Genomic DNA, 27696 nt, shown 5'->3' with positions numbered 1-27696 from the left:
GTCCGTGGGGCTGTGTTTGCCCAGGGCTTATAATGATATGAAGAATGTATTTTCCCTTTTATAGCCTTTGGATAACAGACATGCGGATCTGGGACGGCACCTCAGGAACACAGAGGTCTGACTGCGGGGACATGGGTGCTTCCCCCCCAGGGGGGCCTTGTTTACACAGCACGGGCCGCAGCACTCTACCCCCTCTGATCACAACAAAAACCCAGGTCTGCTCCCGTGCTCAATTGCGTTTACTTATTTTCAGGAAGAATATATATCTACAGTTCAGGCCACAGGGGAAGCTAAAGGGCCTTCCACACCAAAGCTACTGTATTTAAAACCACCCAGACAGTGAATATAAAACACTAGGAAGACAGGAAAGAGAGAAAATCAACAGTACTGGTTTCAAAGTCCTTGAAGCAAAAGACCCCATAAAATTTCAGCAGAGCTGTTGCAACTCCAGCTGCTTTTTAAAGAGGTCAAAGCAAAAGCAGCGTCAGCTGTAAGCTTTCTTCCATGTGATAAAGGCCCAAACGCCAGCACTCTTGTTTCTTTTTAAAAGGCTCCATTACCCCTCCAGCAAGGGAGAACTTAAACAGACTAACCCAGAAGCGTCCTCAGAAAGGTACAGTGGGAACCCGCCCCTGCCATTCATTAGTTTCCGAGCAGTAAGTTCGAGGCCAGTGGGCACATTCCCTGGACACAGAGGAGCCACAGACACCAGAAGGAGCCGGGAGGAGGCTCCATCTCAGGCCTCCCTCAGCACTGCCCAAAGGGGGCTCAAAGTCTGCTAATGTGACTTGGCCCTGGAAAGCTGGAGCGCACGGAGAAGGCTGAGGCCCTTCTCCCTGTCCTCCGGCGATTTCTTACAACCTCAGTGGGCCCAACGGGGCTGGACATCTTGTTTATTGACCCCTCTCCACATACTCCCAGGACCTTCTTTCTCAGCCCGGGTGTGGCTTCATCCTCATAAACAGTGTGAAACACCCCACCTGACCAGATGAAAAGTCCTGCCAATTACCCCTCCACGTGTCTGAACGGCCAGCCTGCAGCTACCTTCAGATGCCCACACACATACGAGGTCAGGCATGAAGTCTAAGCAGCAGGTTGTGCAGAAGGGGACTGGCTCGTGGGATCCAGGGTACTGATCTCCCTTTAGGCACAGGGCAGCGCATAGGTGCTGCCCCCACTTTGTGTTTCCGTGGGGAGTCCCCGGGCCAGCAGCCATCACTGAGTTAGCAAGCTGAGCCCAACAGGGCGCCAGAGGCGGTGCTCCTGGACAGTCTGCTAGTGTTGACATACCCCGTTCCAGCAGCGTGCTCCCTTTCTCTTCCCTCAGAAGCACAACAGGAAGAAGATACAGAGGACGTTTTAGCCCAGTCCCTCCACTGGCCTGCCAAGCAGTGACCAGAGGAAGATGAGACCTTCTGGGGGCCCCAGCAAAATGAATGATCCCTGTGGTGGTCCCAGAGGCTGGCAAAGGAGGGAGAAGGATCTGACATTCGGAACGTGACAATGAAACCTAAATATTCCTCCTCCAGGGCCCACCCAGGGATGCCACCGCTGGACCCCAGGGTGCCAGCACTTCCTTCTCAGCAAGCAGAAACCCACTTCATTCCCTTGTCACCAACCACCCTGGTTCTGTGGCCCAAACCACCATCTCTTTTCTCTCAGGTCTACAAAAAAGCTGTATGAGAAACATAATTTCTTACAGAAAACTCAAAAATGAGACAAAGGCGGGTCGGGGGGGAATTCCCACCCCCAAATTTACCAGAAGAAAACAAAACCACTATTTTGAAAAGACATATGCACCCCTATGTTTATCGCAGCCCTATTTATAATAGCCAAGATATGGAAGCAGCCTACGTGTCCATCAGTAGATGAATGGATAAATGAGATGTGGTACATACACAGAACAGAATATTACTTGGTCATGAAAAAGAGTGAAATCTTGCCATTTGTGGCAACACAGATGGACCTAGAAGGTATTGTGCTCAGTGAAATAAATCAGATGGTGAAGGACAAACACTGTATGATTTCACTTACATGTGGGATCTAAAAAACAAACGAACAAACAAAAAAACAGAAGTAGACTCATAAACACAGAGAACAGACTCATGGTTGCCATCCAGGAGAGGGGTGGAGGGATGGGTGAGATGGGTGAAGGCAGTACAGAGGCACAAAATTCTAATTATAAAATAAATTAGACACTGGGATGAAAGGACAGCATAAGGAATATAGTCAATAATACTGTATCTTTGTATGTTGACAGTAACTACATTTATTGTGGTATGCGTTTAATGTATATAATTGTTGAATTACTATGTTGTACACCTAAAATCACATAATGTATGTCAACTATATTTCAGTAAGAAAGACTTCACAGTGAAAAGAAAATCCCAGCCCCCAAACGACTCTCTTGCTCCAGTGGATGTCCCTATGGCCTGTGGTTTCTCTGCATATTTTTTACAGGGTTGTTATCAGATGTTCTAAGCTCCCTCATCTCTTCACACCTCTGAACACATATGGCACTGGCCTGGTGGTGCTGGTTTGCTGGATGGGGGCTTTGCAAGAAGCAGGACAGAGATGTAAATGTTGGAGAAAAAGCCAAACACAAACATCTATTTACTCTAAAATCCCAACAGAAGCTGGCTGGTCAATCTTCTGTCCTCTCTCTTCTCTTAGTTTCACTACTAGATGTTGACTAGAAGCTGTAGGAGTTGGAGCAGCTATGAGTACCGAGGCTCTGATGCACAGTCAACCCTCCGAAGCCTGTGATGCCCATGTGCTCTTACAAGACTCTCAGATCTCCAAGCGGGGTCAGAGAAGGAAGCAAATGCCCGTCGGGCTGGTGACTCTGGTGCTGCTGGCATGGCGACAGTCAGTTCAGGGCTATGCAGACGCTGACGGCAAACGCTCCTCCTCCAGGCGAAGAATGTTCCCTGCACAACCGTCCTACCCTCTGTTCTTGTGGTCCCGCTTAGGAAGCAAACGCAGGACACCTTGGATTTAATTACGGTACCGCGATGAACTATGGGTGATCTCAGGCAAGTCTTTCATTCTCTATCCTGAAGTTCTTTGAGGATCTGAGAGTCAGAGGGAGATTCTACCTGCCCTGCTTAGCTTACAGAATTGCTATGGAGAATAAAATTGGATAATAAGCTGGAGAAAGTGCTTTGAAAAGTTTGAACTGCCTTATAGATATAGATATGAAGTATTATTATTATTATTATTATTATTTATTAGCCCTGTCTTTACTTGTCACATGGTTTCTCCTTCCAGACATACAGCATGCTTTGGAATTTCAGAAGCTAAGAATGTCTTTTTAGACAACATGGAAACATTGTTTTAATTAGAGATATGGCTGACTTCCATGCTGCCCAGGAAGGTTTTCTTTTTATTAAGCAGACCAATCACAGACATTTTACAAAGATGTCTGATTCAATGAACCACAAAAATGACTATAAACATTTTACATACAACATATGTCTGGAAGTTGGCATTTGGGTGGAAGAGTTAGAGTCAGATGTAGTTCTTCTGTTTCAGTGTTTGCTCTGGCCCGATTATTTCTTCCAACTCTCCCCGTGCCTTTCCCCCAAACACACACACACACACACACTCTCTCTCTCTCTCTTTCTCTCTCGCACGCTTCTATCCCTCTTGATAGGAAACATGTCAATGAGGCAAGTCCAACTAAACAATACTTCTGTTTGTGCCAATACGCTGTCTTTCAAGTGCTTCTTTACTAAACCTACAATTAATTAAAAATGCTTGTGATACAAAAATCATCTCACTACTTGGAAAATGCTATGACTTTTCTGTAATTTTCAAATTTAAAAATGAGCTTGCATACCAAAATAGGATACCATTTCACATCCACTAGAATGGCTATAATGAAAAAAGATGGGCAATAACAAGTGTTGGTGAGGATGCGGAGAGAACTAGATCTCACACTGCTGGTGGGAATGTAAAAGGGTGTAGGTACCTTGGGAAATAGTCTAGTAGTTCCTTAAAAGGGTAAACACACAGTTATCACATGATTCAGCAATTCTACTCCTACATAAGAGACTTGAAAACACATGTCTACAAAAAACCTGTACACAAATGCTTACAGCAGCATTACTGACAACAGTCAAATAGGGGAAACAACCCTAGTGTCCCTTAACTATGAATGTGTCAGTGTAGTGTGGTGCATTCCTGCAGAGGAATACTGCTCATCAATAAAAAAGAATGGAGCACTGATACATGATGAGCTTGGCAAAATTTAAGAGGACTGATAACAACTAGTACTGGTAAAAATGAGGGAAACGGACACTCACAAACTGCTGAAGAAGGCTGAATTGCTACGACCTTTTGGGAAAGTAGTTAGGTGGTGTTTAATAAATGAGCATATAGCCTTTCACCTAATTAAGGCAGTCTAACCCACAAAAAATAGAAAAAGCATTCCTACTAAATATGTTCACAAAAATGTTTATTGCAGTAATGTCTGTAAGAGTGGAAAAAAGCTGGAAACAACAGGAAGCTCTGTGTGATGGAAGATACCTGAATAAACTACGCTGAAGGATATTAAGGAAGTACGCATTAGCCCTGCGTGGCTCACTTAGAGGCAGGTACACAGTGGACAGCTATGTGGAAAAACCAAGTGGCTGAATAACAATACACTAAATGATATTAAAATAAAACCCAGCCCCTAGAAATGTGAATATGTGTGTGTGTATATTGTTGCTGGCACAGAGAAAGCCTGTTAAGTTTGGGTGAATAAGCTGTGCTTGATTCTTTAAAAAAAGAAAGTAATTTTAAAAAGCTGATTGTTGATAAAGGACAATATTGTGCTCATTTCAGCTTTCTTCAAACCTAGGGAATAGTTAAAACGAATGAGAGAAGTTAATGTTGATGAGCTGGGTGAGCTAACCGTGTAATTAGAACGTCTCACAGAGTATCAGGTATGGAAGCTAACACATTGCTTCTGATCTACCATTCTGGCTCCTTAGAGAGGTGGGGGAGCCGCCGGTCTGAGCTCTCAGACAGGTGTCGTCTGGACATGACACAAGAGCAGATCCGGGCAGCATCAGCCAAACAGATGTTGGCTTCTTCTGGATCCACCCGGGAAAACAGGTTAGGATTCATGTTACGAAGTATTTGGCTTCAATATTATTACTGGGGACCACATGCCCACTGAAGTCACAGTAATTCCTAAAAGCAAGTTATTAACTCAACCAGGAGCAGTCGTGCTGAATCCCTGAGCCCCTTGTTGGAAAACCTAACCTCCTCCTCTCGGAAAATGACAATGTCAAATTGGGAAAACCTTAGCTTTACTATGACAATTCTGTCCAAAAAGTACTACCAGGAGGGACTGAATGTGATTCCTGAAATGGTGGCGCTTTGGTACATGTCTCTTCTGTCACTGTTTAGAAAGGCCAAGAACGGGTTTTTTAAAAAAAAATAAAACTAAAAATATTTTTTGAAGCAGTGGTATCGAGGGAGACTGACTAGTCCTGTTCATGACTCTTTTTAGGTTGAACGAGTCCTGATTTTAACTGATTCATTTAGAACTGAAAAGTTCTCAGGTAGACAAGTAGTATGGCCCAGACCCGGGGGAAAACACGTGTGCTCTTGCTGGTGGCATTCAGTTCTCAGAAGAGACTATACGCTTTTTTGGGATATGAGAGACAAAAGGAGATTTCTCTGAAATGACCAGTTCCTTGAACATATGCAAATGTCCTGAGAACACAATCTCTTTAGCTTGCTGGTGGGGCTCCTCCTAAGGGAGAGACAGAAACAAAGACGTGGGGGCACTTGTCCTTTTCTAGCAGCACCAGTTCCTGGCAAGGTAAGTCATTACACTGGTGATCTGGACCCAGGGATTAGGCATCTGCACCAAGGAGGCTCACGAGTAATTTCAGGGAAAAAAAAGAAAACCTCACAAAAGTTGTGAACCAAGAGAAAGACTGAGTGGGGACAAAGCACACCCTTTCTGTTTTTGACAAAAGCCCCACCATCTCAGGGCAGGGACACAGTTGTGACTCTGACATGGGGCCCTGGGCACAAACCTCCCCCCCAAACCTGAGGGGATATGGTATATTCGAATAGGAATAGTTCTCATAATGATTTCCTTCAGCTAAATGAAATCCTTTGCATTTGTCTGTGTCTTTCTGCACTTCTGCCAGGCAGTAACAGAATAGCAGGGGCCAGGCTAGACAGAATGAGAAAGTGACCACAGGGCATTTCTGCAGCTGGCACAGGGAGCTTTGGGATCTATTTTCAAAATACGCCTGAACGAAAACCTCATGTGCTTGTTGCCAATGTTGCAGAGGCTGAATAAATCACATGTGCCTCTGAGCAGCCACCTCACGCCGTGTGGCATTTCTGCTGTCTGGTTGGGTTAATGTCCCTGCTTTACAAGAGGCTAATATCCAGGGAGCGCAGACGTATACTGAGGGGTTGGGCCTAATGAGGGCCATGTTTAATTTCCTCCTGTGTTCCTCAGATGAGCAGCTCTGGGGAGGGACTTCTCACTGCGCCTGCTCAGCCCCGCTCCAGAGGCAGGTCTGAGACACTGGTGGCGATGTCAGGCTGGCTCCGTGTTGGTCAGTGAGACAGTGCCCTATCATGACGCAAACTCCTTCAGACCTTTCCAGAAGCCACTCATGCTCTGGGGAGGGGGACTGCATGGGGCATCTCTACTCTTCTCTCCTTAGCCATGTGAGTCTTGCTCATGAAGTGGCCGGTGTTGCCCCTCTTCTGTCTCCCAGCACCGGTGAAGACATGGGTGGGGCCTTTGGGAATTTTCATCTATGAAGCAAAGTGCTTTCTGAGCGGACAGAAACTGCTACTCGACCCCAACACCCCTCAAAATGACTTCTCACCGCGTGTGGGGTGTTTGGGAAATGATAATTATACAGTCACAGGTGACTGACTAGGGTGTTTCTGCAGTGACTCCGGGACCAGGACAAACAGCTCTCTGTCACCTGCTCTGCAATGGGCAAGGGGTGGTTCTCAGGGTGACAAGGAAAACTGACAGGGTGCTGGGAGAGTACCTGGGCAGAGGGGGTCTACCCAGTGTCAATGAATAGATTTTGGAGGGGGTTCTGTGTTTACCTTCACACTGAAGGGGTGGGGAGCACGCAGACCGAGGAGGAAGAGACAGGGAGCGCGAGGGCGTGGGCTGGAAGGACGCTCTCCGGCATTCAACTTACTTTTCTCACTGAGCCGCTTGCCTCTGCTCTCTGAGTACTGAGATCTAGATCAAATTTAAAGTGACTTCTAGCACAGAAGTGGTTAATTTGGAACCACCTTGAAGCACCCTGCCTCTGTGGGTGGAGGAGGCAGTCCCTTCACTGTAACCTGTAGTCCTGGCAAGTAAGAGCACTCTGGGAGCGGTGGGGGGGTAGGGAGAGGCCGCATAAGGGACTGAGGGGATGGGGCGCATGCTTGAATTTAGGCGGGTTCCCTACCTCCTGGCCCCTGTCCTGCACAGGACACGACTCACTGTCTGCTTCCGAGAACGACCCGGATTCGTCACTGGAGTTGGTTCCGTAAGACTGCTCACATTTAATCTGGGGCCGGACTGGGTTGTACATCCCGTCTGCCATCAGGCCTGCCTCCTGATGATCTGCGGCAAGGAATCTGGCTCCCTGGGAGCAGGGCGAGGAGGAGAACTCACAGAGCGGGAGGCTGCAGGGTGAGCCCCCGCTCCCGTCCTCGGCGTAGGAATAGGAGGAGCACGAGCTCGATGTCCTGGTCCTGGTCTCCAATGGGGGCGAGCGAGGGCACACTTTGATTGGCACCGGGCAGCTTGTGTTGGGCCGCATCCTTCCTGGCAAGTGGTCCGCCGTCAGCCCACCGTGGGGGTAGGCCTGTGAGCTGGGGAGGGACTGGCCAGCCCCCACCCACAGACCCTTTGGCACCGGCTCGGAGAGGTCTTTGTCCAAACTGCTTACCCCAGAATACGGGTGCACCGAAGTGCTCGCTTGGTCACAAGCGCTGGAGGAGAAGATCACGCTTCTCCGGTCCAACTCTCCTTCCTGTTTACAGAGAGTCTCCAACCCAGGCCCCTTGAGGGGGGAACCCATCGGGAAGCTGGCCGCGTCCTTCTGGCCCATGTGGGGCTGTCCATAATGCCCCGGGAAAGGGGCGTAGTCAGTTTTAAGGTCACCCTGAGTGATCCCCTTGTCGAAAGGGCATGCTGAACTCCTGGCAAAGTGCTGCTGAGATGTGCTGGGCAGACCAGACAACTCCACACTTTTTGTTATGCTGAACAGAGACCTTAAACAGGAGGGAGAGGCCACGCTCCGGGACCGCTCCAGGCAGGCGGCTCCGGCAGGTGGCGCGGGGCCGGGGCCGGGGCTGGGCTGCTTCCCGTCGGTTTCCAGGTCCCCAGCTCGGTCTCTGCTGTCTGGTTCGTCCCCGGACAGGCAGAGCGTGATGCTCTCTGCCTCGTTCTCTTCACTGGGAGGCTCACTTTTAATCTGCCCCATGGCAACTCCTGGCTTGAGGCTGTGGCCAGAGTTTTCTTCACCGAACGTGCTTGCAAAACCTGAGGTACTGTGTGACGATGCATTATAGACATTCTTGGTACATGCAAGCTGGTATTTCTTGTATCTGGGGTACTGCGTTAACGCGTCCTTTTCGGAGCTCTCCTTGGCGTCCGTCGGTCCGTCGGACTCGGGCAGCAAGGCTTCTTCCTTCTCTGTGACTGGGATGGCAGTGGCCTCAAAGCTGACGGGATCTGGCAGCATCTGGTCCCTGGGGCAGGGCACCTTGGCCGGCTCTGAGTCCATGGTCTCCTCCCCCTCCTCTTCCTCCTCCCCTGCGGAGTCCTCGCGGTCCTCGTGGGGGCGCTGGCACGCCGCGTCCTTCCGGCACACGAACAGGCCATCCTCGCTGTTCAGGAGCTGGGTCTGCAGGAAGCTGAAGCAGGAGTCCTCCAGGTTGTGCATGCGCAGGAACTCGGCACAGCGGATGACCTCGCGGATGTTTTCTCTGCTGAGTAACAGCTTGGCGGTGTAGGCAAACTGTAACAGCGGCCCAAAGCCCCTGGCTGTGACCTGCAAAACAAACAGGGCAATTGTCCACGTTACCGTCAGTACCGCTATTGTCCCGAATCCCTCAGCTGAAGCAAAATAACCCGGCAGGGGCTAACGTCCCAGAAAACAGACTGCAAAGGAGCAGTTAATTCGGCTCCCAACCATGTGTGCCTGTCTCGTGCATGCACTGCTCTACTTCACCCCCTGGCACATACAATTGAAGATCACCGGGGTCAAGCGGCTAAACAAGACGACAACAGGTTCCGTGTTTACACTAATGAAATATCCTGGCAAAAATGCACGCTAACACGGGAAGCCTATTAATTTCCCTCCCAATCAGTCCTGTTGAGAGCCCTTGTACAAAAGGAGCCCTGGGACGCTTCTTGCAGCAATCTTGAGCCAAAGAAAAGCATTCTCGTTTTCTTGTCAACTGCAAACCTGGCAATATGGCCCCGTTAAAAAAACTCGCAAGTCCATAGGGTTTCAAAAATAGTATTTTTCTCACTCACCAAGTTAAAAAGAGACATGTAAAGTGACCCCTGTCTTTCTCATTCCTCATGGTTTCTGGATAGGGCTGTTCAGTCATCATGTCATATCCCATCTTGTGATGAAACCAGAGACGATGAAAATCCAAAGCCCTCCCTGTTCTCAACAAGAAATTAACTCGTGGTGCATAAAGAATGGGGGTTACAGAGCTAAACAAACTGGCTGTCATTTAGAGGAGCTGACGCTGCTGAGTGGCACTGGACGTGGGCTACTCCTTCCCTAATTATAAGCAGCAGCTTTTCCATGCAGCTGTCTTCTCTCCTGGTAAATCTTCAGGGGCTAAGCCTACTGTCATGTGCTGCTCATCCATTACATTTTATGCAGATTGAAAGTGTGCAATTTATGGCAGCTTGTGCGTACACAAGCACACACGGAATGACTTAGACAATCAGAAGTCCGTTGCCTAAGGCCAGTTGTTTTTTCAGATGGAAGTGCATTTAACTTTCCTGGTGTTCAGGACAGGCTTCCTTACCCTAAATGCAAAACCCTGTGTCGTCTCCATTCTCGCAAACACGGCTGACCCCATAGGAAGGTGAGGCTAGTCTATGAATCACGTGTAGAAATCAAATGAAAACAACAGTTACGGGGTTCTTGTTGGAAGCTCTAGTAGCAGTGATTTAAAAATATCTGGTAGACGAGTAAGTCCAGAGCAAGATGAACTGGCAAGCTTTGTAGCTGACTTCTCCACACATTAAATTCACCACAGCACACAGAGTCAAAACTCTTGTGAGGCCTTAAATCTGTTGTTCAAAATTCAACGCGGACATCAGCTCCGCTGGGAGCCCGCTCTAAACTTCTCAGAGAGGAAGAATGCCACGGTCCTCACAGCCCGCACAGAGTGAGGACATGTCCTGGATTCTCCAGGGCACCACTGATTTTATGCTGTTGCATTCTTTCCAGGAAGGGAAACTTCATAGATTCCTGAGTGGGATTTTAATCACTATTATTTTTGAAAGTACATAAAAAATATTCCGAATAAAAAATTCTGTTAGATAAGGAGTCCAAACATACTTAGTAAAAACAAACAAACAAACAACAAAAACTATGGTTACTAGACCAGCATTACAGTTCTACAAGGGCAATCTTATTATCAATAACTGGGTCTGATTCAACTGTAAGACTGTTTCATTTCTCCTTGTAACTCTGCACCTAACTACAGTGTCTAACATGGTAAACACCTGACAGAAGCCTGTATATTACTGAATATGTTTTAAGTATCACTGTGCCCCTAACATACAACAATAGTGTGCGGAGGGTGACCACACAGTCTGGTGAGTGTCGTCTCCAGTGACTTTAGGAGCAATGCATGTGTAAACCAACAAACCCAACCAATCAACCAATCAGAGGGAGGCAAGAGCCCTCGTTTGTCCTATCCCTTAGTACCGTATTGAAAAGGAGTTCATTTGACCTACACTTTTGTGCCCTATTAAGCTGACATGGTAAGAGATTCAGCCAGTGTAAGGCAAGGAAGCCCATACTTATAAGTAACTAAAGAAGGGGATGAGAATGTCACCTAACCTAATTCTTCCCTGTAACATGGCTCCACCACAAAGACAGAAATGGCAGAATCAGGCAGAGCTAAGCCCTCCGTAAGGAAGCATCTTCCACTGTGCTCCTCGGCAATCTGCCAGTTGCTGAGTGGGTAATACACATCTCAAGTTTTGGCAGATGTGCTTTCTCTATGGGAAATGGGGGAAACTCACGTCAGTGTTATTTATATTTTTTATACAGTCCTTCTCACGCTCTTATCCTTACAGTCATTTTTTTATTTTGATACTGCTGTTCTCCGTAAGCTCCACCGCTGTCTCCCTCTATGACTGTTTTTAAAGAAAATCCCTAAAGAAATCAGGAACACCCATGGGTATCATTAGATCAGCCCTGGTCATACCACTTGCCACATAGCGGCAAATTGCTGGAGAAAGTTTGTCCACTCAGAGACGAGCTGATGCTGAAATGCATGAGCAGGACTGAGGCTGCCAATGAGCAGTCTATACCCCAAATCACGTCACTGAACCTTTTCCGTTTGAGAGGCATAATGAGCTTGAAATGATCATCAAGTGGTCATAAAAGAGTCACGAATAAGAACAGGGTTGTAAACTGTCATTCAAGCCCACGGTCAGGGGAATGGTGTTCTCGCCATGAAATTTCAAGTCCATAACTAGCTTCTCCCTCACATGAGTTTAAATCCTGCTTTGTCATTTTCGATTCTGCTAAATTTTGCTCATTCTCTGTGGGGTCTAGTGAGTTAGTTCCCATTCACCGAGCACCTCCTAGAGCCCAGCACCATGCCGGCTGGCTCTTACAACGCCCTGCAAAGCAGGCATGATTGCCTCTATTTTGTAGACAAGGAAGCTGAGAAGCAGGGAGATGAAGGAATTCATCTGAGAACACAGAGCTGGAGTCTGCCCCAAGTGCTGGAAGGAATGGAGAAGTACAAGACTCAGCCCTGTGCTTATGAAACCTACAAGCTACAAAGAGTTAATTATTAATAACAGTGTGAAGTTAGTAACTCTAAGTCAGCTATGGGTGGGCTTTCACAAGATGACATGATAAGCTGTCACCTGAGAAATCCCAGGCGGATCAGGAGAGGAGAGGAGGTGACTGCTGAGGTCTGTGGGGATCTCTCCAGCACTGGTGAGCAGGCACCGGGAGTGCAGGGAATTCCCCGATTGTGTCCGCTCTGGGTCAAGGGTTGTTCGGATCCAGTGGGTACCTTCTGAACTGCCACAGGGTCCCTTCCAGGCACCCATCTACGGTCCACCTAAGGCGGATTTGAACAGCTCCAAATAAAACAGAAAGCAAGTGCCCATCTCACATGCGGGCAGAGGCTTTTTAAATCTTGGTTTGGCCTCCATGTGGAGTAGCTGGCACTGTCTCCCCTCATTTAAATTCACCCATTGCACTCAGAAAGCAAATATCCAGGTACCAACGTGAAACTGTGCATGTATGAAACTGTGACCACAAGTCTGCATTGTTACTTACTTTCTGTTTTTAACAAGTAAGGCTTTGATAATGGGAAAAAATAAGGGGGTGGGAAGCAGAGCATCACACACAAAACTAATGACCTATAAAAGTGTTACTTAAAAAAGTAATGATCATGAAATTAAACTGGAATGAAGCGACCAGAAGTAGCAAACGAGCTCCATTTCACTGATGTTCCTGGAGCTGTGTTCCACTGTCCTAAGGGAAGCAGGCATATCTCGGCGGAAATTCACTGGTCAGGAATGGCCTAAAGGAATGATAAACCCATGCAAAATACAGTATTAGGGGCATCTGGGATAACAGTCTTGCATTTTGAATGAAATACTTTGGTTGGACTGTTTTGAAGAGTGTTTTTTCATCACATTTAAATATATAACTGCCTGATCTCATATTGTTCAATACACACTGGGTTTCAGCTGAGACTGGACCACACCCTGGGGGCAGAATGGAGCATGTCACATAGGACCACGGTCTGGGAGAGGTCAGAAAGTGGTAACCCCTTGCCCTCTGGTTGCTCTTCAGGAGGCGGCGACCTCATCCAGCAGGTGACACACACAGGCAGGTGGCACTGACCTTTGGGTTTCAGGCCCGACTGCTGAACTTGTGTCCGACAGTGCATGTCCGCATGCAGATAATGCTTTAGAAATCTGACCCACTGAAACTATGACCCTTGACCCTTTGCTCTCTTGGGTTCTGATGTATCATCTCTGCACTGCTGCTGACAGGAAGACGAACTGATGAGAACTCAGCGGGCAGAGGGCACGTTTGGGGGTTGCTGCTGAGCTGGGGCGCCTGCTCTCTCAGGAGGAGCCCAGTTGGCGGCGGCACCGAGGTGGTGAGAGGATGCTTCTTGATGGTTTCATTGCTCTTGATTATTACACGGGTCAGGCAGCTGGGGATCAGGCGACTACTGAAAATAGGGTTTGGAAATTTTTAGGAGATTTGAACATGCTCTCCTAAAGCCACGTGATTCAGGTCTCCTCAGCTGGTCCTGGCAGATGACGCACAGCTGTGGCTTCGAGCCCACATGCAGAAGGCAGATAGGACAAACTGGGAGATGTGGTAACTACTCCCTTGGAGCGGGGTGGCAGGCTTCCCAAAGTCCCTTGACTACAGCCTTACAAAACACAGGATCCTTTGCCTTCAGCAGCACCGTGTGCCCTTCCTCGATGAAGCTGGTTCTTACATGCTATAGGAGCTGGGAAGATGACGATAACAGAGCTAGGCCGCTGGGCTTTTGAAAGCACTGAGGCCACTGGCCATCCCTCTGGGTTGTCAAATAACGATAACAGCGCAGGTGACAATTCACAACTCTTCCCTTCTGCCCCCACGCTGCACTGCACCCCATTCTGCGGCATGACGACTGATCGAGCTATGAAGCAGCACTTCTGACCTTAATTTTCTATAATGAATATCCATATTATCACACTTTTCTCCCCAAAGCAGCATGCTGTAAAGCATACAACATTCAGGATGCGTTTGGTAAATTTAACTTCACCACCTCAACAAAACTTCTGGTCATTTTGATATTAATTTTAATTGAAGATAGAGCCAGGGAAACCAATCTCGTTTCCATTCCTAAAGTAACACACCAAAACTAAATCAACATTGAAGCTGATTTACACATATAAGCATGTAATTTCAAATGGTGGGATTTTTCTTTTTTCTTTTTCTTTTTTTGCTAATGAAAATCACTATCTGTGCTAGTGAATGTGCTGGAAGTTAAGTATCTTTTCTCTCTTACGCAGGCTTGAATTTGGGTCCGCAGCCACAACACGGAGTTCCTTTCCTACTTGTAAATCTGCCCCTGAGATTCTCTGATCGTTTAATCACTGACTAGTTTCCATGTACTCATTCATTCATTCCTTTATTCACCAAGCATGTGCTGGGTCCTCCCTACCCACTGTGTGCGATCTGAGGGACCCAGCTTTCTTGGACTCAAGTCTCGGCTCTGCTAGGCACCGACTCGCTAACTTGGGCAGGTTACTTAACCTTTCTTTGCTTCACTTTCTCCAAATATAAGTCAGGGATGCCAACAGTGCCTGCCTTTGAAACAGGGTCTGGCACTGAGTAACAACTATTATTACTGCTATCATTACCAAAAATGAGTAATTTATGGTCTCCTTCTCCAAGGAGTTGAGCGGGTGACCAGGGAGACAGACATAGACAAACATCTACAATGAACTGAAGTGTGTGATAAGTCCTTGCACGGTGCGAAGGACCTAGGGGGGGCGGGCAGTAACCGCTCAGGGCATCAGGATAAGCCTTCCGAGGGGAGGTGACCTTTGCCTGAGTGTTGAAGGCTGAGCTGAAGTTCACTAGGATAAGTCAGAGAAGGGCATGGCTCGCTCACTCCTTCACCTCCTTCAGGTTCTTTCCCAAGTGCCTCCTCAGTGAGGCCTTTCCTGGCCTTCTACTCACAGCTGTCCTTCTCCTTCCCAGCTCCAGGACTGACTACATGACTTCCAGGAGCCAGTGAAAAGTGAAAATTTTGGGCCTCTTGTTCAGAGATTAAGAATTCCAAGACAACAGCAGAACGTTAAGCCAAGTCTCTCTCTCTCTCTCTCTCTCTCTCTCACACACACACACACACACACTATCCCCTGCAGCTGAAGTGGGCTCCCTGATTTCAGTGGGTGTGGTGGCATCCCAGGGCAGTGCAACTCCGTTTGAGCTGACCTCCAAAGACTTGCTGGCGTCGCTACTGAATCAGCAGCGACAGGCAGGTTCATGGGCATCCTGAACCAAAACGTGATCAGTCCACTAAGGTACTCCTTGATTGGTTAAAAAGAAGAAAATCAGGTAGGTTCAGTAAACAAAGAACCTGACTTGAGTCCTCATAATTGAAAGTCGTGATCTCAGACTCCTGGGAGTTCACAGGCTTAAATTCTCTGAAATTAATTCCTGGGGAAGTCTAGAAGACAGATTCTACAAGAACGCACATTTTTGCTATCATCTCTCCTATCACAAGAGTTTGCTGAAATATTCACCATATAGTTTTTCCTAGATCATCAACTAAGTATAAACTTATTTAAAAAATTAAAAAACATATTAAAAAATGAATATTAAGAAATCGTTCAGCTCAGAACCGAATCTCTCTGCCCACCCCCTCAACGATCTCTATGTATTAAAGTGGCATTACTTTAACACAAACAAGAAAATCTAACTAATTCTGAGCAACCACCAATGATGACTTCTATCATGTAATTTAATTTTAGTCTCACATTTTAACTCACGTGCTGCTTATTTCTTATTGTCTTGACCTCATGCCCTCTCTTCTCAAACACAGTCCTCTGTAATGCCAGGGCTAGGAGTATATAACAGTTTCTAGGCTCCTTTGCCCGTTGCTGGTTGGTTTAGTTTTGGATTCTGCCAGTAGGGGGCCCTGGTGGGAGACCAGAAGGTGGGAAGAAAGCAGAGGTGGTGGTTCCTTCTGCTTCCTGCTCTCTTCTTTCCTTCTCTGGTGGTGGGTTCTGGAAGAGGCTGCATCCCCCATTCCCTGCTAGAGTGTCAGGAAGGGGCCATCTCCTGAGGCGCCAGCCCCTTCCTCCTCCTCCCTGCGCGCAGGTCCCTTTAGGCCCTCCAGCCCGAGGAGTGGTAGCTGCTTCCCGCAGTCATTCACCACTGGGTTCATTCTCCTTCCCCTTTTTCTGTTCTTCCAGTTTTCCAACACCTGTGTAACCAATGCCCTGTTTTATATCCCCTCTGTTTGAAACACCTGTCGTGGTTTCTGTTTCCCTGACTCAATCCTCATCCATTTTACAGACCAGGAAGCCAAAAAAGGTGAAGCCCAGAAAGTCCAGAAAGGTGAAGGGATTTCCCCAAAGGCACACAGCTGGTCAGCCAGGGCCTAACTCAAGTCTTCTGACTGCGGAGTTAAACTCCCATGTGCCTTTCCCATCTGTCACTGCCTCTTCTGAAGTGAGCCAGCAAAGAAATGGTATTTCATATGGAAACACATCATTGTACATTTTACTACACTTTCTAAAATATTCAGTTTTACGTAGTTCCATCCAAAGGAGACTGGCCGACTGGATGTGGTACCTTCCCGTTTAAGAGGGTGAATTTCACGCTTGGTTCTATCGTCACTTACATTATTCAGACTCAGTGCCTAGATTTCTCTTGAAGAATGGAGATAACTGCTAAGTCCCTCTCTTGCCCACTGAAACTCAGCAAATCCTAGGAAGGCCTTTAATCAATCACATAGGAATTTGATAAATTAGCAGGCTTAGCTCAGCACCAGTCCTTAGAATCTGGAAGACATCAAAGGAGAACTGCCTTTCTTGCGGGGGAGTGTGTGGGGGGCCATGTGGCACCGAAGCTTTGTTACAAACTAGAAAGATGATGTTAGAGGGAACATGTGTGTCCCCTATCTGTGTCAGCAGCCTCAGAATTATCATGGGGCCGTGTAACAGCTAAAGCTGTCCCTTAGATATTTCTTTGCTTATCTCAGCATTGATGAGAACAGAGAAAGGGAAGCGAACATTTATTATTGTCTTTCATTGGAACTGGCGATACCTTGGCCTCATGAAACTTTCATTGAAGTTGGTTATTTTTACCCTCTTCTCTCCCTTACTACATATGTGTGGCCCTAATTATCTTCTCATTTAGGTATAGATAGTGCCATTTCCCAGGTCAGCAAGAGGCAAAAGTTATACGACTATAAGGTGCTGTATTTAGACTTACTCTAAAAGCATACAGTGAAAACAGAATTTCCCTTCTGAAAGATTATATAATGAAGCTCATGGAATAGTTTTTAAAAATCCAATTTGAGTATAAGTGTAGATCCCCAAATAGGCATAAAATAGTAGTAACTTTTTACATTTTTCAGTGTAAAATGAAAGTGAAAAGCACCCCACTCACTGGTAATGAAGTAGTAAAACCTGCATCTAGAGTTTATAGTTGCATTTGAAAAACCACCTCCAACAGAAAATTGTTGTTAAAATGAAGATTTAAAAAAATCACCTAATTTCCATTTTGAACGACCCTCTTCCCATTGAGGAAACTCATGATCTTCATAGACCAGAACTTTCTTGAGTCAAGGTTTGGTTTTACCTCCTTGATCCCTCTAGTCATTTCAGACCAATCTTCAACCACTTGATCTTCAACCAGAAAACACAAAACAGTTTTAAGGCTTCCAGTGATGAGAAGTTCAGTCCCACAACAGAGCTTTCTAATGGCTCTTCATATCAAGCCAAGATTCCCATCCCTGAAACCTAGCCAGCTATGAGCCCCTCTACACCCCTCATTGCCCTCCTTTAGCCATCTTGGCTTGACTACATCCTCAGCAGGGTATCTGGACTGAGTAAATGCTCTAGTCATTGGTGTAGAGGACAAAACTATCACCTCCTTCAGTTTCTATCCTATTTTCTAGGAACTCTGGCTGAGCTGTACTCTGTTGTCACTTATTACTCATTACTCATGCTGCCAATGAGCATCTCTGAGTGTTTTCTTCAGCATGTGCTACAGGTAAGCCATGTATCCATTTGATCTTGAAAAACTGATTTTTTGACCCAAGAGTATATACACTTGTCTAGATATCCAGAAATCATGCCTATTATACAAACTGCTCTTCATTCAGACTTTTAAAGACCCACCTTCTTCTTTTTTTTGAAAACTGTGATGCCATTGTCTGATCTCCAGACTTCTGATGCTTTCCTGGTCTCCACAATCCCTTGGAGATTTTGACCACAGCAAGCTGTACTACAATCCCATCTATATTTTCTTCTGTAGCTGAAGGGCTTTACCTCATCCAGATGGGGCGCTTGGGTTTTTTATTGTTCATTTACCTGGGGTTTCCATTTCCTTCTCCAAGTTTTTCTCACTTTCCCATCTACCAGACATTCTCCTGGACACACTATATGGAGGTAACTTTGCCATCCTTAATACTAAACGGTCAACCCCAAGGAGCACCTATTGGTTTCCTTGGTTTCTTACTCTGTACAGAACCATACATTGGGATTGGCACCTTATCTGTGACCCTCTTGGAAAAGGCTCCATTCACTCTGGGCTTGAGTTTTCTTGATAGTGTTTTTGAAGTTCCATACACCTTTTTATAGTTATTTGTTTTTCAACCATTAAAAAAAAAAAAAAAGGAATGGAACAGATAACTGTTGGCAGTTATATTTCTTTGTTGAAAAAAGGTCTTCATCTGAATTTTGTTTTCGGCATTCCTAGCCTTCTTGAATCATGTTTTTCTGAATACACATAATTTCTCTGTTTCTCTTATTTATAAAATTACTTTCAAAAGGTCTTGGACCTAGAACTATAAAACTTCTAGAAGAAAACATGAGAAAATCTCCTGACACTGGACATGGCAATGATTTCTTGGATATGACACCAAAAGAACAAGAACCAAAAGCAAAAATAGACAAAAGTGACTATATCAGACTTAAAACTTTTGTGCATCAAAAGACACAACAGAGTGAGAAGGCAACTTATGGAATGGGAGAAAATATTTGTAAGTCATATATCTTAAGGGGTTGACATCTAGAATATATAAAGAACACCTCCAACCCAACAACAAAAAGATCAAATAATCCTATTAAAAAGTGGACAAAGGCCATCCTGCCCAAAGCAATATACAGATTCAATGCAATCCCTATCAAATTACCAACAGCATTCTTCAGTGAACTGGAACAAATAGTTCAAAAATTCATATGGAACCACCAAAGACCCCAAATAGCCAAAGCCATCCTGAGAAGGAAGAATAAAGTGGGGGTGGGGATCTCGCTCCCCAACTTCAAGCTCTACTACAAAGCCACAGTCATCAAGACAATTTGGTATTGGCACAAGAACAGACCCACAGACCAGTGGAACAGAATAGAGACTCCAAACATTAACCCAAACATATATGGTCAATTAATATATAATAAAGGAGCCATGGACATACAATGGGGAAATGACAGTCTCTTCAACAGATGGTGCTGGCAAAACTGGACAACATGTAAGAGAATGAAACTGAATCACTGTCTAACCCCATACACAAAAGTAAATTTGAAATAGATCAAAGACCTGAATGTAAGTCATGAAACCATCAAACTCTTAGAAAAAAACATAGGCAAAAATCTCTTAGACATAAACATGAGTGACCTCTTCATGAACATATCTCCCTAGGCAAGGGAAACAAAAGCAAAAATGAACAAGTGGGACTATATCAAGCTGAAAAGCTTCTGTACAGCAAAGGACACCATCAATAGAACAAAAAGGTATCCTGCAGTATGGAAGAATATATTCATAAATGACAGATCCGAAAAAGGGTTGACATCCAAAATATATAAAGAGCTCACACATGTCAACAAACAAGAAGCAAATAATCCAATCAAAAAATGGGCAGAGGAGCTGAACAGACACGTCTCCAAAGAAGAAATTCAGATGGCCAACAGACACATGAAAAGATGTTCCACATCACTTGTCATCAGAGAAATGCAAATTAAAATCACAATGAGATATCACCTCACACCAGTAAGGATTGCCACCATCCAAAAGACAAACAACAACAAATGTTGGCGAGGTTGTGGAGAAAGGGGAACCCTCCTACACTGTTGGTAGGAATGTAAATTAGTTCAACCATTGTGGAAAGCAGTATGGAGGTTCCTCAAAATACTTAAAATAGAAATACCATTTGACCCAGGAATTCCACTTCTTAGAATTTACCCTAAGAATGAAGCATCCCAGTTTGAAAAAGACAGATGCACCCCTATGTTTATTGCAGCACTATGTACAATAGCCAAGAAATGGAAGCAACCTAAGTGTCCATCAGTAGATGAATGGATAAAGAAGATGTGGTACATATACACAATGGAATATTATTCAGCCATAAGAAGAAAACAAATCCTACCATTTGCAACAACATGGATGGAGCTAGAGGGTATTATGCTCAGTGAAACAAGCCAGGCGGAGAAAGACAAGTAACAAATGATTTCACTCATATGTGGAGTATAAGAGCAAAGAAAAACTGAAGGAACAAAACAGCAGCAGAATCACAGAACCCACGAATGGACTAGCAGTTACCAAAAGGAAAGGGACTGGGGAGGATGGGTGGAAAGGGAGGGATAAGGGTGGGAAAAAGAAAGGGGGCCTTACGATTAGCATGTATAATGTGTGAGGGGGTATGGGGTGGGCTCTGCAACACAGAGAAGACAAGTAGTGATTTTACAGCATCTTACTATGCTGATGGACAGTGACTGTGAAGGGGTATGTGGGAGGGACTTGGTGAAGGGGGAAGCCTTTTAAACATAATGTTCTTCATGTAATTGTAGATTAATGATATCAAAAAAAAAAAGTGGACAAAGGACTTGGATAGACCTTACTTCAAAAAAGATATATAATAGCCAATGAACATATGAAGAGATGCTCAACATCTCTAATCATCAGAGAAATGTAAATCAAAACCACAGTGAGATATCACCTTGTGCCCATTTGGACGGATACTATCAAAAAACCCCAGAAAATAACAAATGTTGACAAGAATGTGGAGAAACTCCAAGTGTTGTGCACTGTTGATGGGATTGGCAAATGGTGTAACAGCTATGGAAAAACCAGAGTATGCACATTCCTCAGAAATTAAAAATATAACTACCATATGATCAAGCAATTCCAATTCTGGGTATATGTCCAAAAGAACCAAAACAGGATCTGAAAGAGGTATTTGCACACTCATGTTCACAGTGGCACCACTCACAGTAGCCAAGTGGTTGGTAATAACCTACATGGCCACTGACAGATGAATGGATAAATAAAACCTGGTATATACATAGATGGAACATTGACAGCCTTAAAAAGGAAAGAAATCCTGTCACAGGCTAATACATGGATAAACTTTGAGGACATTATGCTAAGTGAATTAAGCCATCACAAAAAGACAAATACTGTATGATTTCAATTATATGAGGTAGCTAAAGCAGTCAAATTAATAGATTCAGAAAGTAGAATGGTGGTTACCAGGGTGTGGGGTCAGGGGAAAGAGGGGGGATGTTATTTAATGGGTACAGAGTTTCAGATTTGCAAGATGGCAAGAGTTCTGGAGATCTGTTTCATAACAATGTGAATATTTTAAAAGATGGATGTTTGATAGACATTCGTATAGCTCACTTAAAAATGGTTACGATGGTAAATTTCATGTTGGTTTTTTAATCACAAAAAAAAGGTCCTGAAATATTTTGGACTCTGCAAAATCTCCTCTGTCATATTTTCTAAGATGATCTCTCTTTTTTTTATTAAAGTATCATTGATATACAATCTTATGTTGGTTTCACTTATACAACACAGTGGTTCAACATGATCTTTTTTCTAAGCACCATTCATATGTGCTCTTGTCAATCAATCCCTTTTAGTTATTATTAGAACCAAAACAGCAACTCAGCTCTTGAACTCTCTCCCCTCTTGCAGGTGAAATTGCTAATAAGGCAAATCAATAACCACTCAGGTATTCTTCTCTTCGGTTGAAGAGAATTCTGGTAACTATTCAAATGGCTGAGGTTTTGCATTATGCCTTTCCTTTGCTCTAATTTTGTAAATGGGAAAAGGAGCATGACTCTAATCGACCTGACTGCATAACCCATAGTGAGCTCCTACCATAGTATCAGTTTAGTTCCTGCCTTTCCTCATCTCCTCCCAGTGCTGTTCCGAAGGCCCTGCCCCCATGCCTGCTCACAGAGCTCTGGACATACAGTGACGCTCTGCTTTTCTTCCCAGTGGTTACATTTTTTATCTGACTATGAATTCTTTCTCCTGGCTGCATTTCAGTGTGATGTACTTTTGCTCATGAGGTTACTGGGTTACCTAAGAAATTCTACTTATGACCCTGGTAATAATCTCTAATTCGATTTTTTAAATTACTTCTGTTTTACCCATGGATGGACAGACACTGGAGACGGTAAGTATTGCTCCTGTCCTCCCCTTCCCGCTGGTTTATTCAACGATTCTCCTAATATTTCACACTTTTGTGTCAATGTCAAACCTGCTTGCTTCTGCAATAACTGGTGTCATGAGTTAGCAGGATCTTCACCTCCCTCCTCCCCGACCTTTTAGTTTAAAGCATGAGCTTTGTGTGCTACGCCTTCCCAATAACTGTTGAGCTGAACTGAGTAAACCCTAGTCGTGCCCATCGGGCAGGCAGAGAGTTTGAATCCTTCTTTGATATGACAACCCATCACATATTTGAAGATTATCTGTTGTGCCCGGTTAGGGAATATTTTTTTCTTCAAGAACTCAAGTCATATTTTCCATCTGAAATAAAAACTTGAAGATCTGACAGATCACACATCTCTTATGGAAAATGTTACTTTCTTCTTGGCCTTTGGAAGCAAGTGGGTACACTCCACTAATACTGTAATGGCCATGAGGACCCAGGGCCACCAAGGGAGGACCATTGGTCATTCGTGGGGAAAGTAATCTGACTGTGGCAACTTGAGCAACTCTGAAACTTTTTCCTTTTATTTGCAACATAGGAATAAATAGGGACATGCTGAAGAAATTTTTATAAACACTTGAAGGGCTTTCAAGACATGCACACTAAAAATTCTAAAAAGATGTGTATCATCCTCTCAAGCAGAGCCCTTTCCTTTGCAGTAGAAGTGTTACTGTGGCTTACAGAAGAAACAAAGCTACAGACTTTGCTTTATACAACAGCAATGATGGTATTTCCACAGTCTTCAGTTTCCCTCATCTAAGTCCTGTACCAACCAGCGCATAACGGGAGCTGAGACACACTGACTGGCTTACCCAAGGCTGTCCAGTGAGTTGGGGTCAATGCATACATGGAAACCATACTTTTTGCCAAAGGGAGTGTACACTTCTGATTTCTCCTCCCTTCTCTGGTTTCCACAGTGGACTCTGCCAATGGGGAAGAGGTAATGCGGTTGCAATCCAGGCACCATCTGTGCTCTGTGAGGATTTAAACAGCGACCATCAACACAAAACCCCTGTATGTGAATTGGACAATGGCTGCCCTGGAGCTAAAAGGCAGAATGTACAGCTCTGCAGCAATCGAGGCTGCAGAAATCATTATGGCACAATAGCCACACTCTGGGAGGGGCATGAAGTCAGGTTTGTTACTCAGCCACTTCCCTGCCCCTCCTTTTCCCCCAAGTTTTCTTCTTTTCTCTCTGTGATTCCTGTTGTCCAGGGAGGGAAGGACGAGGGAGCTGATTCTGTCCATCAGAATGGGCACAGCTGCCCTCTTTGCCTGGTCTGCTGGGCTTCATACCCTGAAGCCTTTCACAACCTTTCCTGAGACACTAGGGCTCCGGGCTTGCAAAAGATATTAACGGGACTGCGAGTAAGCCTTTGCTCAGGAGAGCAGTGTGTTCAGGACTTCAGACTGCCGGGCACAAAGGCCCGGTCCTGTTTTGACAATGGTGTCACTCTGCAAGGACTGCTGCCGAAGCAGGTGAGGCGGAAAGTCCCAGCAATGACGCGTCACTCGTGTTAAGTTTCCCTGGGGCTAACCCGGGGAGGATGAGAGAAGGAAAAGTCATAGTTGTACCCAGAATGCACTTTGGAGGCCGTTCTGGGCCATCTATTTTGACTGTTATGAAAGATCTCTTTACCTACAGCTCCTAACTAGGAAAACATATCCAAACATCCTGAAAATGAACTTTTGGTCTCTGACCAATAGCATAGCTCAAGAACACCAGGTGTTCTTATTTTTGGGTGAATCAAACTACTTCTGAGTATAGCTTTAAGGATGTGAATTAAAAGGCATCTACAATACCCGGGGGTGTGCCGGTATTCTGATGGAATTTTTGTCACTGAGGTTGGAAATCAGAAACCTACCAAACCACAATGAAAACCAAGCCCTTCGGTTTCCTTGCACTGTTACAAGTGGGAGTATTTGGCTTACGGGAAGGAGGGTCCATGCAGCCCACCTAGAGCAGGTGACCAGCAGCTTTCCAGAGTGGGGTAGCTTTGAAAACCTCTGAGCTGGCAGGTGTCTGGACAGCACTGCCATTTCTTTCATTAACAGGCATAGGAGGCCAGGCTTTAAGAATCTCTAGGCAGTGTCACCGTTGTCATTAAAAATACTGAGCCTCAGCCCAGTCTGAAAAAGACAGATGCACCCTTATGTTTATTGCAGCACTATGTACAATAGCCAAGAAATGGAAGTAACCTAAGTGTCCATCAGTAGATGAATGGATAAAGAAGATGTGGTACATATACACAATGGAATATTATTCAGCCATAAGAAGAAAACAAATCCTACCATTTGCAACAACATGGATGGAGCTAGAGGGTATTATGCTCAGTGAAACAAGCCAGGTGGAGAAAGACAAGTACCAAATGATTTCACTCATATATGGAGTATAAGAACAAAGCAAAAACTGAAGGAACAAAACAGCAGCAGAATCACAGAACCCAAGAATGGACTAACAGTTACCAAGGGGAAAGGGACTGGGGAGAATGGGAGGGGAGGGAGGGATAAGGGTGAGGAAAAAGAAAAGGGGCCTTACAATTAGCATGTATAATGTGGGTAGGGGCATAGGGAGGGCTGTGCAACCCAGAGAAGACAAGTAGTGATTCTACAGCATCTTACTATGCTGATGGACAGTGACTGTCATGGGGTTTGTGGGGGGACTTGGTGAAGGGGGGAGTCTAGTAAACATAATAACATTCCTCATGTAATTGTAGATTAATGATACCAAAAAAAAAATACGGAGCCTCAAAGCAAAAGGGAAAGCTAACGCTGCTTTTATAACCAACTTCACTGCCTATGAACTCTCCTCCTCTCTGTGGGTATCATCTCCCTACTCACTGCACCGCCATGATCTCTGGGTCAACCACAGGGAGGGAGGCTGGAGAGTCTTGGGGGAATGTTCCTGACGTGGACTAGGTTTCAATCAGCAACTCCCTGCTTTAGAGGGCAAAATTAATTCTCTCCGGTCTGGCCTTTTGGGTATCCCCCAAACTGACTTTTCAGCCTTGTCTCCAGTTATCCTTTTAAGCCAGACTTGCAGCCTTTCTCTTGCCTTCTAGATTTGCTCAGGCTGTGCTCACTGTCTGGAGGCATTTTTCAATTTGCTTCACTAACTCTGACCCTACCTGCGACAGTTGTGGAGGACAGCAGAGGGAGTGTCCATCAATGTGGAATGCAAGGGCCCAGGGACACCCTGGCAAGGTAGATGGCAATTAACACCAACACCCCGACACACACACACCAGCCTGCCACCCCCCAACCTGGGTAACGGCTGCTGCTTACAGATCAGTCTGGCATTTAATCACCTGAATGATGTTTTGCATTGTTATCTGAATGTTTCACGGGGCCTGTCTTGATTAGAAATTCCTAAAGTCAAGGACCGAGTCTTATAATGTTCATGTGTCATCTGCATATACTCTAATAAAATTTGTTAAATATCTGCATTGTGAAGATGAGCTTGTTATTTTTTTAGAAGGCCGTAACATCACATATTTTAAAAGAATTGATGCAGGTCCCATGTTCACATCAATCAGATGTTACGGTGTTTAAAAAAGGTTAAATGTTAGGAAATCACAAGATCACAGAGACATTCTAGGTAAGCTTGAGAGAAGAAGAAGAAGAAAAAATTTACCCTGGAGGAACTCACACTATATTGTATTATCCATATTGGAGAATGATTAAATGCTAAGCTATATATTGTCGAAGCTCCTGGTGCCACCGACGAGTGGAGGGGGATGAGCATGGGCAGTGTCACAGAGCGGTCTGAATGGGAGCAGGCTGCAGATAGCAGAGCACGAAACCTTGCCCTCCAAACACTGTCACCCTGCCAGACATGGCGTCATGGCCTTCTAGGAAAGGTGTGCCCGGAGTCCGTAGGGTCCGACAGCCTTCTCTCAGAGACACCAGTACCCTCTATACCCCCTCGAAATGAAACTTCCAATGTACCTCATAAAAGGAACACCATGGTGGGGAAAGGAACGAACCTGGAACAGGCTGACGCGGCACAGACAGCAAGCAACGGAGCAAAGCAGAAGGGCTTCTGGAGGGGACACAGTCACAGGCTAACCGGATTTTAGGTCTAGGGGGTCAGGAGCTTTTCTAGGTCAGCTTGAGAAAAAGCAAACATCAAAGTTCTCCTTGAAAGCACTAAAGTAGGAAAAATGACACATTTATTTAGCAAGGGAGATTATTTCAAAAAGTCGAATGGAGGGGAAAAAAAAGGAATATAAAAGTAAAACAGGTAAGTTAGGAAATGTCTAAGAAGCAACTGCAACGAAAGCAAGAAGCTGGGCAGGATCAGAGTGCAAAGGTAGCTCCCAGGGACGCTGGGAGCCACAGAGGCCACGTGACATCGCTTCCCTCCTTCCTGAGTGTGCTCCTGCCAGCTCCGTGGCAGGGTCAAGCACTACCCTGGGCGGGAAGCACCGCCCCGCCAGCTGCGAAGAGCATTCTGCGTTCTTACTCTTGCTGGGAAGAGAGTGTGGCGTGCTCCTCGCCTCTGTCCTGGAGCAGACACCAGAACATTTTATCTGGCATATGGAAGGAACAGAATGTCAAAGGGGTTTTTATTGCACCTGACCAGATAATTAGGTAATTAGTGCTGTTAACTGATAGGGCACATCCTACATGCATCTGTATATCTCCAGGGAGGCATATTTTAAAAAAGGTATTATCAAATGCTTTTAATTGTAATGCTTTTTTCTGGAGAGTATTTCATTTCTTGAAAAGGATGCCAGGCACGTCTTTTCCGTGCCAGTATGGCCCTTTGTCACTTAGTCAGCTGGCCTGCAAACAATGAAGAAGTGTGTGTTTCCGGTGCCCATGGATCTTACAAGCACTGGTGGGCTCCTCTGTCCACATGCTGGGTGGACCGTGGGTGCACAGTTCTAGGAACATGGTCTTGCTGAAAGACAGAAAAGACCAGGAGAGGGAGCACAAGAACACAAGATATTTATACATCTGGGTCACGGGGCAAGTCACAGAGAGAGTCAGTAAGGCGGGAGAAGGAAGCTGCCTCCAGAGAATAAGTGGAATCTTTTTAGGGGAAAAATGGAGAATGTGGAACCTGTTTGCTCATCACTTTGAGGAAATCTCCAGCTGACTATAGTGAATGGAGGCTTGAAAGGCCATTTTATTTGTTCTTAGTTTGTTCTGGATGATAATGTTAGTTTGTGAGGTGCTCAATCTGTCAGCGAGTAACACTTTACAGCAAGCCACGTCCCCTAGTCATTTCAGCTC

At 45.4% G+C, this 27696-nt stretch overlaps 1 protein-coding gene across 20 annotated transcripts in view; it reads right to left on the bottom strand.

Annotated features, from left to right (window-relative positions):
• BACH2 (BTB domain and CNC homolog 2) overlaps nucleotides 1-27696 on the bottom strand; it is a 307650-nt gene that overhangs the window by 12983 nt on the left and 266971 nt on the right. For 18 of the 20 annotated variants that reach the window (XM_037014235.2, XM_073220961.1, XM_037014240.2 and 15 more), the window contains one exon: nucleotides 7443-9035. In XM_037014235.2, coding sequence (XP_036870130.1) covers nucleotides 7443-9035 — 1593 coding nt within the window. The remainder of the gene's footprint in view (nucleotides 1-7442; nucleotides 9036-27696) is intronic. The other 2 variants (XM_037014257.2, XM_037014265.2) reach the window with 2 other exon arrangements.

The sequence above is a fragment of the Manis javanica genome, chromosome 13, assembly GCF_040802235.1.
Source record: "Manis javanica isolate MJ-LG chromosome 13, MJ_LKY, whole genome shotgun sequence".
NCBI classification, from domain to species: domain Eukaryota; kingdom Metazoa; phylum Chordata; class Mammalia; order Pholidota; family Manidae; genus Manis; species Manis javanica.
This window is presented reverse-complemented; position numbering and strand designations above follow the sequence as displayed.